General features: G+C 41.2%; 1 protein-coding gene across 1 annotated transcript; it reads right to left on the bottom strand.

Moving 5' to 3' along the window:
- Positions 1 to 6,274: 6,274 nt before the first annotated feature.
- On the bottom strand, positions 6,275 to 7,902 carry LOC109782891 (heavy metal-associated isoprenylated plant protein 44). Its single transcript, XM_020341526.4, has 2 exons — positions 7,477 to 7,902; positions 6,275 to 6,883 (listed from the first exon to the last, which is right to left on the bottom strand). The coding sequence occupies exons 1-2, from the start codon at positions 7,669 to 7,671 to the stop codon at positions 6,491 to 6,493; spliced, it is 588 nt and encodes a 195-aa protein (XP_020197115.1). The 5' UTR covers positions 7,672 to 7,902; the 3' UTR covers positions 6,275 to 6,490.
- Positions 7,903 to 15,576: the final 7,674 nt, after the last annotated feature.

Raw genomic sequence — 15,576 nt, 5'->3', positions numbered from 1 at the left:
GATTTTTTTTTGAAATGTCTAAATATGAATTTTTGTGATTGATCTCATGATCTCACCTAATGTGGAATCTCATACAAGTCTCCCCATGAAATTAGCAGGAAGGTCCCTGGGTAGTGGGTACATGGAAATTTGCATGCCCCCCATTCCCCAACTTCCCAAATTTTTGATAGAGGCCCCAGGATTTCTGGAAATTCGTAGGAAATCTTTTTCTATCCGTGGAATTGCTCCAAATAGTCTGAAAAATACGAAATATTCCAGAGACCCGCACAAATGTTAAAAATGTGGGGAAATAGGAGAAATAACCCTGAAATGGAGAAAAACGGGGAGACCCTCTGCGACCTTTTTTTACTCTTTTCCATTAAGATTCCCTTCCTAACCCTTAGTCATGTCACCAAGAGCAAGATCAGCTTGCCATCCCGATGTCGGAGACCAAGATCCACATAAGAGTTCCAACACACCTTGAAGATTCCTTGCCACAAGCAACAATTGATCTGCATACACAAGTGGTGACCTTCGTGGCTTTCACTCAAGGAGACTCCTATTGGGTACCCAAAAAAGCTATATATGAGTCCTCACACAACAATACAGACTCATCATGTCATCATGTCTATGTACTTTTTTTAGAGAATCGTGTCTATGTACTTCGTGATGCATTTAGAGCAAATCCAATTCAGGCCCAAAGAGCCAAAATCCATTGTACAAAGTTGGGCACCAAAGATGGTGTCATCTAATCCATACCCAAAAGTTAGGCCCCAACAATTTTCCACCATATGATGAAAAAGAGACCCACCTCCATGCGAAGGGGCGCCCCTATATTTCGCATTCAGCAAGACAGAGGGAACCCTCGCTGAAGGGTAGTGCGACTGGGCCGACCCAGGCGCGCTCGAAACAACGGCCTCGTTTTCAGTTTTTTTTCCTACACATTATTTGTTTCTATTTTGTTTATTTCTTTTTGCTTTCTTTTTTACTTCCGTTTATTCCAAATATTCTAAATAAATATATTACAAAAATCACTCAACATAATTTTTTTGAAAATTTTTGGCCAAGCATTTGAAAAATGTTAAATATGTATAGAGGAAATGGCCATCATGTATATGAAAATGTATAAAAATAAATAAAAGGTGTTTCAAAAAATTTAATCGTGTATTTAAAAAGAGTTAATCAAGCATTGGGAAAAATGTGAACAAGTGTATGAAAAATGCTAATCAAGCGTTTGGAAAATGTTAAAGGTGTATAAAAAATGTTGGACATGTCTTAAAAAAATGATGAAATATTTCCAATCACATATATAAAAATGTTAATCAAGCATTTGAAAAAATGTTGAACAAGTATTTTAAAAATGTTAATCAAGCATTTCAAAAATTTTAAATGTGTTTACAAAAAATGTTGACCGTGTGTCCAGAAAATGTTAATATTAGATTTAGAAAGTGTTAATCAAGCATCTGAAAAATGTTAAATGTGCATAAAAATGTTGACCAAGTTAGAAAATTTAAATCTTGTATTTGAAAATGTTAATCAAGAATTTGAAAGATGTTAAATGTGTTTTAAAAAATATTTTATCAAGTATTTGAAAAATGTTAAATGTGCATAAAAAAGTGTTGGACGTGTATTAGAAAATGTTCTCTTGTATTTGAGAAATTTTAATCAAGCATTTAAAAAAGTTTAAAAGTTTGTATAGAAAAAATGTTGAATGAGTATTCAAAAAATGATAATCTGTTATTTGTAAATTTTGAAACAAGAATTTGAAAAAGGTATAGAGTAAAAATATTAACCATGTCTTTAAAAACTGCTGAATTTGTATTGGAAAATTTTAACCGTGTATTTGAAAATTGCTGTTCACATATACAAAAAATGTAAAATGAAAACCAAAAGAAATAAAGAAAAAAATGAGAAAAACAAAGGAAAATAAAACCAAAGAAACGAGTGAAAATAGAATGAAAACATCCAGAGAAAAAAAAAGAAAAGAAACAAATGGAAATTAAATATAAAGAAATAAATTAAGAAAACCAACGGGTAACAATGAGAAAGGAAGAAAAGAAAAAAATGACAGAAGAAAATGAAAAAAAAGGAAAAGAACGGAGAAGAAACAATAAAACCCTACTTGCTTCGACTTAAATACTCCCGCCCTACTACTCTATCACGAACCCGAGGCAACCTTAGTGGCTAGCCGCGCTTGCTCTCAACCGGGACACCAGGGTTCAAATAACTTACATGCTCCCTTTTCTTCTCCTCTCTTTCCCTTTTATTGAATAAATGAATGGACCAGTCCAATTACTGTAGACCCCTTCAGCGGGAGAACCTTTGGTATCACTTAATGTGAGATATACCTGTCGCGCATGGGACGTCCTATAGCACGGGTGGCCAGGGGCACACAACGTGCACCCCCCTCACGTTATGGTCCAGCCCAAAGCGGGGGCACAAAACGCATGTTTTTCTTTCATTTTTCTTTTAGTTGTATTTTTATTTTTAAACCAAATTTATAAAATGCTCAAGAATTGGAATAACATTTTTGTGGATTTATTTACATTCGTAAATTTCTAAACTCATAGGGCAATTTAATCCTTATTCAAAAAATGTTTGTAAATTTTCAAAATAATATGAATTTCTGAAAATGTTCGAATCTTTTAAAAAACATTATGAACTAAATGAACTTCTGAAATTTAAAAATAATTCGCGAATTCAAACAAATGCTCAAACTTGTTTTATATGTTCATGTATTTTAAAAATGTTTTGTCCAACTAGAAAATTTATTAAATAAAAAAATGTCCACGGATTCAAAAAAATGCTCATGAATTCTAAAAAATGTTTTGCGGATGTGTAAAAATGTTTGCAGAAATGAAAAATACTCCTTCCATCCCAAAATAAGTGACTCAACATTGCACTAACTTTAGTACAAAGTTATTACAAAGTTGAGTCACTTATTTTGGGACGGAGGGAGTATTAGATAATTTTAAAGATGTTCGTGAATTTCTTTAAAAATACTTTATGAATTCAAAAGACGTTCGGGAATTTTAAAAAATGTTCAGGGATTATAAAAATGTTGTCCAAGTTTGTAAAACTGCTCAATTGAAAAATTATTTCTTAAATTTTTTAAAAGTTCATGGATTTTAAAAATGATGTCAAATTATAAGAAATTTCCACGAATTTGAATAATATTTCCAAAACAGTATTATTTTTCATGCATTCGAAAAATGTCAAGAATTTTGAAGTGTGAAAATGGAGAATAAAATTAGAAATAAAAAACCAACAAAACATACTAAAAAGGAAAACAAAATGGTTTAGGGATGATTGTAAAACCGATAGGGAAAAGACACACACCTGTACTAGGCTGGTCCAATAGCATGCGAACGGTCTAGGTGGGTGCGAAATTGGTCTCTATTTGACGCGTTAAGCACGGAATAGGATTGGTGCACCTTGGATCTTCCCACCAATTCTTTGCCCGGGCCACTAGTGTGCATGCCTCGGATCGGTTTTGGGCTTGCCAAAAAAGTTTGCTTTGTCCCAATATATTAGTTTGCGGGGTTGTTTATTTAGGGTTTAAATGGGGCACTTTGTGATGGTGACAAGAAGATGGCATTGCTAGAAGAACAACACTATTTGGGCAACACTTAGGTGTGCATGTACATGTAGCAACCCTTTTTTGCTTGCTGAAATGAGTTATCTTATTGTTGAAACGGCGTTGAAATGAGTTAGTTGCTGAAAATGATGATGTTTCATAAGCGAAATGTTGTTGTAGTCAATTACTTTTGTTCGACTGATGTTGGAATGAGTTACTTTTGGTGATATGATGATGCTTCATTGCTGAAATGATGTCTCTGTTTATTACTTCTTTTCAAATGGTGTTGCAGGATCATCCAACAGATGCTGAATTGCTCAATTCCCCACTTGAGAACTACAACTATATAGAACTTTGTTTTGCTAATAAGAAAGCCACCGGGAATTATGCAATGGCCAACGATGTGCCACTGGGAACGCCTTTTGTTGTGGAAGACAAGGAAAAACCCAATGTCATGGAGGGGCAAGGAACAACTGATGGGGTATTGCAACATCTTCCTGCGTCTAACTTTGTACTCTACTGGTAGTGCCACTCAGGACCCTTCTTCTACTTCTTATAAGAAGAGAAAGAGGGCATCTGGTTTGACTGAGGAGGACTCAATCCAGTGTAGCAACATGCCTTCACCTACTTCAAATAAGAAGAGAAGGAGGGCATCTGGTTTGACTGAGGAGGACTCAATCCAGAGTAGCAACATGCCTGATGCTATGCCTGAGATTGCAAGTGCTATCAGTGCTATCAACAACACTTGTCATGCTGAAACACACCCTCACTTGTACAAGGCTGTCATGGACCTTATTGTGTTTGATCAAAATAAGCGCTTGGCTGTGATTATCGCACAGAACATAAGGCAAAATGCCTCAACTTTGTGAAGATGAATGATGAAGTCCATCAAGCATCGTTCAAGCGTATCTTGGAAGCCAATCCCGATCTCCTTTGAGTTGATGTTTGTTGGTGCTTGTTGAGACTATCCCTTTTGTAATGCCTATTATAAAGTGTATTTTGAATGAGACTGTAATATGAATCTATGGATGCGCTACTACAAATTATGGTTATTATGTCTAATGTAATTTGAAATCTAGTGATGCATTGCTACAAATTATGGTTATTATGTCTAATGTAATATGAATCTAGTGATGCACTGCTACAAATTATGGTTATTATGTCTTATGTAATACATGTGAATCTGGTGATGCACTGCTACAAATTATGGTTATTATGTGTTATTTTTTTCTTCATATTATCACTGTTCAGATGATATTGGCACGGTAATATTTTATTGCTCGAATTGTTTAGTGAAGTATCGAAATGTCGCTTCAATAGTCTTGGCGCCAAAAAAAATCCGTTCATGCGGCCTACCTCAGATACAGGCTACCAAACACACTCTCAGCACAACATGTCTCGTCTGACGCAATCTATCAAATACTAATGTATGTACTGATGTATGCTGAGATGAGGCATGTTACATACTACCTCTGTCCTGGTTTATAGGTCACCTTTGTAGTTCGTGCCAAATTTTGACCAAATATTTAGCTAACAAAATGTTAATGCATGTCAACAAAAATTGTATCATTGGATTCGTATTTGAACATAGTTTTCAATGATATAATTTTTGGTAACATGCACGAACGTTTTGTTAGTTCAATCTATAGTCAAAATTTGACATAATATACAATGGGGACCAATAAACCAGGACGGAGGTAGTACATTGGTACCAAACAACCGCAATTGCAGGTACTAAACATGTCCAGACTAAGCATATCTCAAAGGGGAACAACTATTCTAGGGTGAGAACAGCTATGCACGTATCAAACACACCCTTACAACTTTGCACTTGTTTGCATTTACCACCTCCTGCTATGCAATGCTTCAAGACGTTGTTATATATATGTCCGAAGCACAACTACCAATGTGACCACTAGCAACCGGACGGCTAAAAAATCGCTTTCAGAATCTGTCCCGGCAATGACAACTTCGTTCATTCCCTTCATGAAGGCGTCGCTTTTGGAGATCCTTTCTCGGAGTCCTGACGTTGTGGAGAAATGTTGTTGCGGATGGTCACTATTGCATATCATCACTTTGGTAAAATTCTTTCATCCGCCTACACATAGCTTCGGTCTGCTATGACTTTGCTTTTGCTGGCATGATTTGTGTGTGTGTTGGTTGTATGCATCCTAGATATGCAGAGGCCGTGTGTGTACTCATTATGATTATATCCCTCGATGCTACATTATGAGTCAATAAAAAGCGTCCTTTATCGAAAAAAATCCCTCACAAAGGAAAAAGAAAGAAAGACAAGTCCACTCTTTTAGCCGGGACACTATTGCTGGCGGCTGCACTTTGTTGTCCGCTGGTGCGAATTCCCAGACATCAAGAACGCCTATCCTCCCCACTTCCCAGGCTTTTACAATCAAGCGCGCCATCATCCAATTTCCAATCAAGCGCGCGGCGCACAACTAGTATTTAACTGCCCTAGCCACGGATCACGATCACCAACGACCAAACCCTACTAGGCTACTACGCTACCCCCCGCGCCAAACAGCAACGAAAAAGTTGCACGCCCGCACGCACGCACGCTTTCCCCTGTAGCTCGTCTCACACACCGTCCCCCATTGGCTTGAATCGGCTCGCACGCACGCACGCGTGGGTTTTGGAATCTCGATCGGGGCAGAGAAGAACATGCAGAGGCATCATCGATTGATATTCGATGGCACGTAGTACGTTGTGTAGCCCGTAGAGGGCACCACTGATCATTCCATTTCCATAGTCCATACCACAACGCTAGCTTTACAGGAGCAGAGCATGCAGCCCACTTGTCTATCTTGCGGCTACCACTGGCGTCCCCGGCCCCGGCAGGCGTGCTCGCCGGCCGGCGCGGAGCACTACACGACCTCGAGAGGAGGAGGACGACGACGACACAATGATCACAGTACTTTACTACATGATGGAGCATGCGTTGACGTCGTCGTCGTTGAACATGTTGCTGACGGGGTCGGAGCCGCGGTGGGGCTCGGGGAGGTGGCCGTGCTTGTCGCCGTTGTAGCCGTGGCGGTAGTAGTTGTAGCTGGGGCGGAACGACTCCTGGTCGTGGAAGTAGTCCTTGGCGGTGGTGAAGTGCAGCGGCTGGTCCGGGTTGGGCCAGAACTCGGCCTTCTTCCCGGCCCGCCGCACCTCCTTGAGCACCCGGTGCCGCTCCACGTACCCGGTCACCGTCACCTTCTCCATCTCCACTTCCACCTCCACGCTGTCCACCCCGCGCAGCTTCGTCAGCGCGTGCTTCACCACCCGCGCGCACCCCGAGCAGCACATCCGCACCTTCAGCTCCACCGTCTGCCATGCCCAAACGCAGAGAAGCTCGTTGAGTCAGAGAGACAGCACGCTTGAATGATTAGGGTTTATACTACTGGAGTATTTGGTGGTCATGCATGCATATTTTTTTACTGGTCCCAAGTTTGCAACACGGACAGTGAAAAGTTTCTTTATGGTCGTTTCTTCCTTGCTTTTGAGGACGCATGCAACTTGATTGGTACACAGGCGACTGTGACTACACATGCAGGGTATGCGAATGAAAAAATTTGTGAAGATTCGTCTAAATTTTTTGTGAAGTGGATTAACGCCTACTACAGGCTACAGCTGCGAAGATGATAATAGTAGTGGTGTAGTGGAGGACGGGCAGTGGTGGTGGTGTGGTTAGTGGGCAGGGAATAATCTGGACACATGCATGGTCTAGTCGCCGTCGCATAACGGCATAAGAAACCAGGTTCCTGTACTTGCATATACTCATCTGAACAAACAAGAAAATCTCGCTTTTCTTCCTTGATGCAATGCCTATCCATCACAGAGCTAGGCAGGCACACAAAGCCATCTAGTACTTCTAAAGAAGAACAGAGCATGCATGCAGGTTGAGAGCAGAGGATGTATACCTGCAGGGACAGCGGCCGGCTGCTCCGGCCCATCCTGCGGCCGCCGGCGAACCCGCTCTGGTTGTAGTACATGGTGTCGGCGCTCGTGGGGTGGCTGCTGTGGTAGTAGGCTCCGGCGCGGTGGTGGTGGTACCGCCCGCCCGCCGGGTTGAAGCAGCCGTACAGGAACGACGACAGCACCGACGACACAGACATGGCCGCCGACTCCGGCAACAACTTATATCACCGGAAGCGAGAAGGAGAGGAGTGCACTGCACGTACGGCAAGCTTGGGAAAATGCTTTGCTTTGCGCTGCTCGAGCGTTTGCCTCTGTGAGTGTCCTTGCCTGGTGCATGCGATGGTTTATAGAGGAGGTGGAGGGAATGGTATCTGGGCTGGGGAGGTGGAGGTGGAGGAGACGGTGGGCTGCGGTAATAACCTTGCCTCCCCTTCCTCCTCATTTTATTGCTTGAAACATGGGGGGTACGTGGGGAAGGGGCTACTGACCCATGCTCCTGTTCTGCCACCTCAGCCGTGGATCAGTACTACTGCTAGTCTACTACCACTTCACTTCTTGGAGAGGAGGAATCTTGGTATCAGAGAAAAAGAGAGGGATTATGATGAGTAATTTCAAGATGCAGGCAGAGGAGGAGGATAGATGAGCTGGCGAATGATTCTTGTGTCGAGCCTTTTTTGCGTTGCAACAGAGGCTCAGAGCTGACATGCTTGCTTGAATGAATGGCAGAAATAGTTGTATATCTGTAAATCTCATTACTAATATTTCTGCAAGATGCAGAGTGGGTCAGTTACCCCAACTCAACCTCTTCTTACAATGCAAATTCTTGGACAACAAAACAGTGGTCAGAATTAAGAATGACAAGAGTCAGAATTTGTTCCTCAAGCTCAACTCTCAGCTGCTAGCTAATTTGCGCTGACAATGCCTGCTTAAAGCGTATGTACGCGACAAGAAATTAGAGAATATTATGTAACTAAGTGCATGTTCTTTTCCTATGTTTAGCAGTTGATTCCCCCCAAATTAGCGCTTGCTTGCTTAGCGACTAACCCTCCCAAGAAGAACAGTGTTGCACAAGGCAGGAAAAGTGTTTTGATGCAGGAACACATGTCAGGTTTGGGGGAGAAAAGCTCTTGAGATATTCCCAAAAAATCTTCACCTCTTTTCTTCCCCCCTTCTACACAGCCTAAGCTAAGCTCGCTCTCCAAAGCTCCATGATATTATGCCTTGTGCTGATTCTGTCCAGGCTTTCATGCACACCACTGTTGCCATGAACCTAGTCCTGTGGCTTTCAGAGGACGATGTTCTTGCTTTTTCCTGTGTAATTTGGAACCTGGAACAGTGTTGATACTACAATAATGCTCTTTGTGATGGTATCTACCTATCTGTCTATTCTTTAATCCTCTTGTTTAATTGGTCGATTTGACAAGGCATTGCTGGCCAAATTGGCTAGCGTAGGATGGATCACATTTCATATAATACCTCGGTTTCGTAGACTAACGCTGAATCAATTGCCTACTTACTTAGGGTTAGCTTGTAGTGAATTGGTTTGGTGATGTGTGAATTTGATTCTCAGGAAATGCGCTACACGTAATCGGATTATCGGGATGAGTGTAGCGACAAGTTTGACATGCGGCGCCGAGAAATAATGCGGGGGAAATGTGCTATGTGATCAAGCCACAGTCCACCACCTTTTGCCCCTCTTACATGGAGGAGATATATTTGAATCCTCATAAAATTATCAAGTGCTCAGTGGTCAAAATAGTAAGCGAAAGTTGCCTGCCCTAACATTTAATTATGTGATTAAAATAGGGGCCTCTTTCGGCGAGGACCTTGTCCTCATTATGCCCACTAATGAAGCGACTTAAATCTAAAGCTGTTTTCCAGATGTCCTTCCTGGTTTGATTTAATCTGGGGCCCTGTCCCATGACTCCATTTCATGTTTCTTTCTTCAGATAGATGTTTATTTGATCGATCGCAGCAGAGCCGCACTTTTCGAAAGAAAAAAAAGATGTTGGTGGAAGATCTAGTTTTTGTCATCTTTAAGCATCAGCCATCAATTCATAATTCCCTGCAGCTCACTGTGATCATTGCGCATCACTCACTGAAAATTGAAATTTCCCCTTGAGGTAGTGCCTTCAGGTCGATCGGTGGTAATGCGCTATCGGTTTGTGTCGGATTGGTCCACCGGATGAACTCGAAATGATGAGGCTTGCATTAGTTTTGATGTACGAATTGTCCTCTCATGAAGAAAAGTTGGTGAAAGGTCTTGACAACAAACTGCCATTGCAGCTGGTCCAGTAATCTTATGCCTGCAGGCACCTAGTTTAAGCCTAAGCTTTATGTAAAGGGAAGCTGGCGAACAAATTTTGGTTTGGTGCTAGTCATTTGAAAAGCTAAAGAATACTACTGCAATGATGGAACTTGAGTTACTACTACAGCATGCACTTACCACTTGTGAGAGGTAATGGGGAAGATTATATGGCAAGGATGCTGTCGAAAAAGCGGACAGATTCTGAAAAACTTGCGGTAGAATCCAGAACAATATGGTTTGTTTTTTCCCGGAAGTCGATCGATGCGCCCTACCTAGGTGATCAAGAACAAAATTCCCGTTTTTTGGCACCGGAGATAGGTTCGGATTTTTTTGCAGTAGAATCCAGAATGATATCGTTTATTTTTTCTCGGAAGTCGATCGATCCGCCCTACCTAGGTGATCAAGAATAATTTTGCCATTTTTCGGCACCAAAGATAGATATGGACAGACAAAGTTACTACTACTACTTTCTTGTAAAAAGATTTTCCCTATCATTCTCCTAATAATATTCCTCTGCTTTATCCTTTCCACGCATTAGAGGTGTGTTCTTGAGAAAAATAATGGAAAATACCTGCAGAAAATATCATCGGTGTCCATGTTACATTTTCTTTGGGAGTAAGTAATTTTCTAACAAGGCATCTCAAGGTAAGGAAGCAAGGTACAACAAACCATTGGCTTAGACTGAATGCAGTGCGTGCTGGAATCTGATCTGAAGACATATTAGTCAGATTTAGAGGCAAAAGCGGCACCTTTCGGAGAAACACAAGTACATTTTGTGTGTCAGGGTTTTTAGGGTTTTCGATCTCCACGTTACATTTTCTTTGGCAGCAAGTAATTTTCTAGCAAGGCATCTCAAGGCAAGCAAGCAAGGTACAACAAACCATTGGCTTAGATTGAATGCAGTGCGTGCTGGAATCTGATCTGAAGACATACAGTCAGATTTAGAGGCAAAAGCGACACCTTTCGGACAAACACAAGTACATTTGTGTGTCAGGGCAGAACACTGCAAGAACTGCATGCAAAGTAACAATGCCTCGTGAGAGAAAGGAAGCTGAGAATGACTGACTGCGAATAACGAAAAGGCAAGAAATGCGCTGCTCTGCTCATGTTGAGGGGCACATGCAGTCCGGGAAAAGCCTCTGAAAACACCAAACTGTCATGTTTTTTTTTCTTCCTCACATATGCCGATTCAGAAGATCATGGTGCAAACACACTGAAATGTTCTAACGTTGCACGCTTGCTCCTGCTTAATTATCTTCAGGGAACCCCGAGATTATTCGCACTTGCGCGAATCGATGGTACCGGATATAGTGGATGAAAAGATGCAATCGGCTCGGCCTAATCGAACATATAATGTGGCAGCAGATCGATCAAGATGTGACAAAAGGCCAGGTAAACATCGCTATTTTGCTGAGCAGAACATTTCAGCTAGGTTTTAGGTGCTGCCTGGCTAGGGAATGGAATAGGAATACATTCCTTCGTTATCCGCACATCACCGGAAGCTAGCTGGCTAGCTAGCTGCTACTCCACTCCCCACCCCCGCCGATCGATCCACCACGATACGCGCTGCCGGAGCTAGCGGCGACGTGCTCGCCGGACGGCGAGAGCGCGCGGATGGGTGACAGTAACAACAGCCGTCAGCCGCGCGGGTGACGGAGCGATTCGGATAGCAACGAATGAATTTACACGCACGCCACGGCGGCTGGCCGGCCGGCCGTGGGATTCCCGGCGCACTAGGAGCGTGGTCGGGGGGCGGGGAATATGGGTGGGCTGACATGGACGTATGGAGCGGTGTGCCGACTGCCGGCTTTACGTACGGCATCTCGATTATATGAGATATCCGGGTTCGATGCCTTGGCAACTAAGGAAGAAGGCGATTGCTGCTCGCTCGTCGTCGAGGAACGATTTTGTTCAGGGGATGGCGGGGAGCGCGGCCACGACATGACATGATGTTCCGGGAGGAGATGCCGTTTCGTAGGGTATCTCGGTTGGATTGACCGGAGCGATCGATCTTGGATGGGTGGATAATATCTCCATCGACATGGAGCAAGTAGTACCCCTAAAAAAAAAGACATGGAGCAAGTAGCCAACGCAAGTGGCTCTCCAACGGAGACAACTTTTCATTTTACTTTTCTGACAGTATGGTGTTGGTACAGAACTTTGAGTTAAGATCGGAAGGAATATTTTCCTTTTGAAGAGTTTCAAGGAAATTTCACGGGCTGTACCTAGAGAAGGGATACACATTTTTCTGGTAAAAACACCATCATATCGGGGGAAAATCGATGAAATTTCATGAAACTTCTCTCATTTCAAGAAACGCCGAAATATTTATGTTTTGTTTAAATTATTTCGGTATTTTAAAAACAAAATCATTTCTGGAATATTATTTTCAAAGAGTTCCAAGGAAATTTCACAGGACGTACCTAAGGAAGAGAGTATGTTTTTTTTTCCTGGCATAAAAGAAAGACTATCATGTCTTAAGGCAGGAAATTATCATTCTAGTGGCCAATCATATTTTCTAAGTATAACTCACTCGACTCTGTGTAGATATGAGTACCAGAATTTTAAAACATGGCCACGTCACATGTCGCACTTATTGATTGCTTTATATATAAAGCGGAGTGCAAGTCTTTTTTGCTGTTGCACATGTTCATTTTTTCTTGTTGTAATGGCGTTAGCTAAGACGTCAAAAGGTTACGAAGGTGTATTATCATTGGAACCCGGTGTCTAGTTGATTTTATTATGGAGACATTTTTCTGTAGATGTAGAATTAGAAAATGTGCTATACATTTAAGTAAATGCATTTCTGCTGACAAGTGATTCTTCATGTATTCTTACCGGTATTACCCATTTTGTTCTCTATACTAAAGTTTTGTTTTTTAAGGTTTTTAGTATTTTGCTACTCGGACGTGGAAAGGTCACCCATCGCGAGTTAATTTGGTGTGTGTGTGTGGGGGGGGGGGGGGGGGGGGGTAAAAGAAAGTGCAGTAACACAAGGGAAAGTATTGAGCAAAGATGTTTGGACTACCATGCAATACTTTGGCCTTTGATTTGAAGTCATGCACGCTTTTTTACAGTACCATACTATATAAGTCTTCTTAGAGATTCCACTATAGAGACTATATTCGGATGTATATAGACACCTTTTAGAGAATAGGTTCACTCATTTTGCTCCGTATGTAGTTTATAGTGAAATCTCTTAAAAGACTTATATTTAGGAAGAGTACAATCCACTAGATGAGACCTATCATCATTGAAAGCCCTTGTCCTACAAAATGGAAGGAGATTGATAGGAAGCACTTCATGGTGCGACATCTTTCAGAGAAGGTGAACTGGTACTCCTAGTAATCGTGTACATGCAATGCATGTTGATATTGGGTAGGATAGAATTGCGCATTGATATTTATGCAGAATATGAAATGTGTGTTAATTACTTGGTTAGCGATGACATCGATATTAAGTATGATATTAATTGCATGCTAGAAAAAAAAGTGGTGATCAACCATAGGACGGTTTAGACGCTAGATGGATGTGGTTTGACAGTTTAGATTGTTTGGATATGTCCCACTTGTTTTGTGTATATTAGTTTATATGAAAAAACACTTAGATGCATTGCCAAGCCAAAGCAACACCTGATGGAAAGTCATGCACAACTGCTATCTTAAGGCTAGGAGGGCCTTGGGCCCCCTATTCCAAATGTGTGTTTCCTTTTTGTATTCTATTTATGTTGAGTAATGAATCTTCCAAGATTGTGTTTTTATATGCAATTTCTATTAGGTTTGTCTTTTTTAAATTTGTACATCGAGATATGAGTTGCACATGAAACTGGATGTAGTCGGGGAGCGCCGATGGAAGGTGGAACCAACAAAGCATCTTGTGGTTTTTTCTGTGTATTCCGAGTCTGTGTATTTTTGCTCTTGGGAAACATAGGCTTAAGCTTTTTTAAGGTTTCAACTCAACATTGAGATGTAAAAATGTCACTCACCATGAATATACTCAGGTAGGAAAAGGACGCTGCGTAGGACTCCATCAACTTTTGCACTTAGAGGCCAAAGTGGCATTAGTAATGTGGATGCAACTTAGTACAAAGGCAAGAATCCAACATGCAAGGGGATGGCACCATGCCCCGATGAGGAAAACATTATGATTGGGTTGCTAATAACGATATCTCTCTCATTTTTATGCAACTTATACAAGGGGTGTTGCATGGGAGTTTGGTCTCAAGCCAGAGCAGAAGCCTAGATAGTCATGGCCAGGTTCCACCACATTGAAGCTGCCTTGGCATAGGAGTGCGTTAGCTCAACTATTGAAATTGCAATCATATTTTTTATATTGAGTATTATTTTTAAGCTAATGTGTAGATTTACTAACTATCAGAGTTGTGTATCCAAAATTTCTGCGGAGATGTACATGTAACTAGAGGTAACCATTATGTAATCATCAATGCTTCATCTGGTACAAATTTAAGCCAACAAATACTTTGGTATCTGATTATCCATGTTCTGATTGCTGCCCATTTTGTGCTCTTGAACAACATAGGTTTACTTTCATTTTTAGGTTCAACTCAACACACTTATATGTGGATATGTTGCTCATCATGAGTACATCGAAGTGCAAAAAGAATGTGACCTATGCCTTGATCAAATCTTGGATTTTAGGCCAAAGTGGCATGTATTAACGGAGAACAATTACCTAGCAAAGATATATTCTATTTTGGTCATTTTGACTTCTTCCGAATGCGCTTATGTTAATTCAATTGTTAGAATTTCTGTCAACTTATGGTAACCTACATCCAGGAGTAATATAAACGGTAACTTGCATTTATTGAAGAGCTTCAAGGGGAGATTTTACATGATGCACGAAGAAGATGGAGTATCCCCTCCCCCCTCCCCCCGCCCTCTTTAAAAAGCCCCGACCACCATGCCTAGGGGGAGAGAAGCCGAGAGTTCAACAATGTCTTGCAGAGACACTAGTTTTATCTTAGCAAAGCACGCTCAACTTTGTAAATGTGAGTACCCAAATTTGAGCCTTGGTGACCCCACAAAAAGATGGATCTCTCATGTTTTTCTACATTCACATAACTTCTCTTGTTGGAACAAGTTCAACACATCATTCACTTAAGATAAATACACCATGATGGGACATTATGATACTTCACGAGTTTTTAAAACATTGCGAGACATGTAGCAGTGGCCACTTATAATTTATTTGAATTACCCTTTCTTATTTGACGAGGAAGATGTGCCCCTTGAGATGGTGCATTTGCCAAAAATAACGTTGAATGGTAACATTAATATGGGACGGTGGAGGAGACATGATCTCTAGGCACCAAACAATTATTATCCATTTTCTGAGCAGTTTTTCAAACAAATTTTGAATCTGAATTCCAGTTCCAAGAATAAGATAGTGGGACACCCCACAAATGGACACACATGCCAACTTGGCTCAACATAGGTTGAGGATCTACCACCATACCACGACTATGTTATTGAAATAATTGAAGTCCAAACATGCTGCCAAGACATGTGGTGCTCCTGCCTCCATTGCCCATTAGCCACCTAAAAAGTGTCAATGATTGTGGAAAAAAGTTACATTAGTAGGAAAGAAATCAAATCCAAATCCAAACCAAAACTCCAATAAAATAAAAAAATATAATTATTTTTAATAAACAATCTTTTTGGGCAAACGACAAATTTGGACATTTTTTGGCTAGGACAAGTCTTGGCAAATTCTATTTTTTTAGAATCTCAAGTCTTGACATTTGTGAGCGTTCGGGGCACACCAACTTCACTGG

The sequence above is a fragment of the Aegilops tauschii genome, chromosome 4, assembly GCF_002575655.3.
Source record: "Aegilops tauschii subsp. strangulata cultivar AL8/78 chromosome 4, Aet v6.0, whole genome shotgun sequence".
Lineage (NCBI taxonomy): Eukaryota > Viridiplantae > Streptophyta > Magnoliopsida > Poales > Poaceae > Aegilops > Aegilops tauschii.
Note: the sequence above shows the minus strand (reverse complement) of the source record. Positions and strands in the feature narration are given on the sequence as shown.

Bases quoted from the DNA above. Each gene is read 5' to 3' on its own strand.
- LOC109782891 (XM_020341526.4), bottom strand. From the start codon at position 7,671: ATGTCTGTGTCGTCGGTGCTGTCGTCGTTCCTGTACGGCTGCTTCAAC. The intron at 6,884-7,476 runs GTATACATCCTC...TGGGCATGGCAG, and splicing joins GCCGGCCGCTGTCCCTGCAG to ACGGTGGAGCTGAAGGTGCG.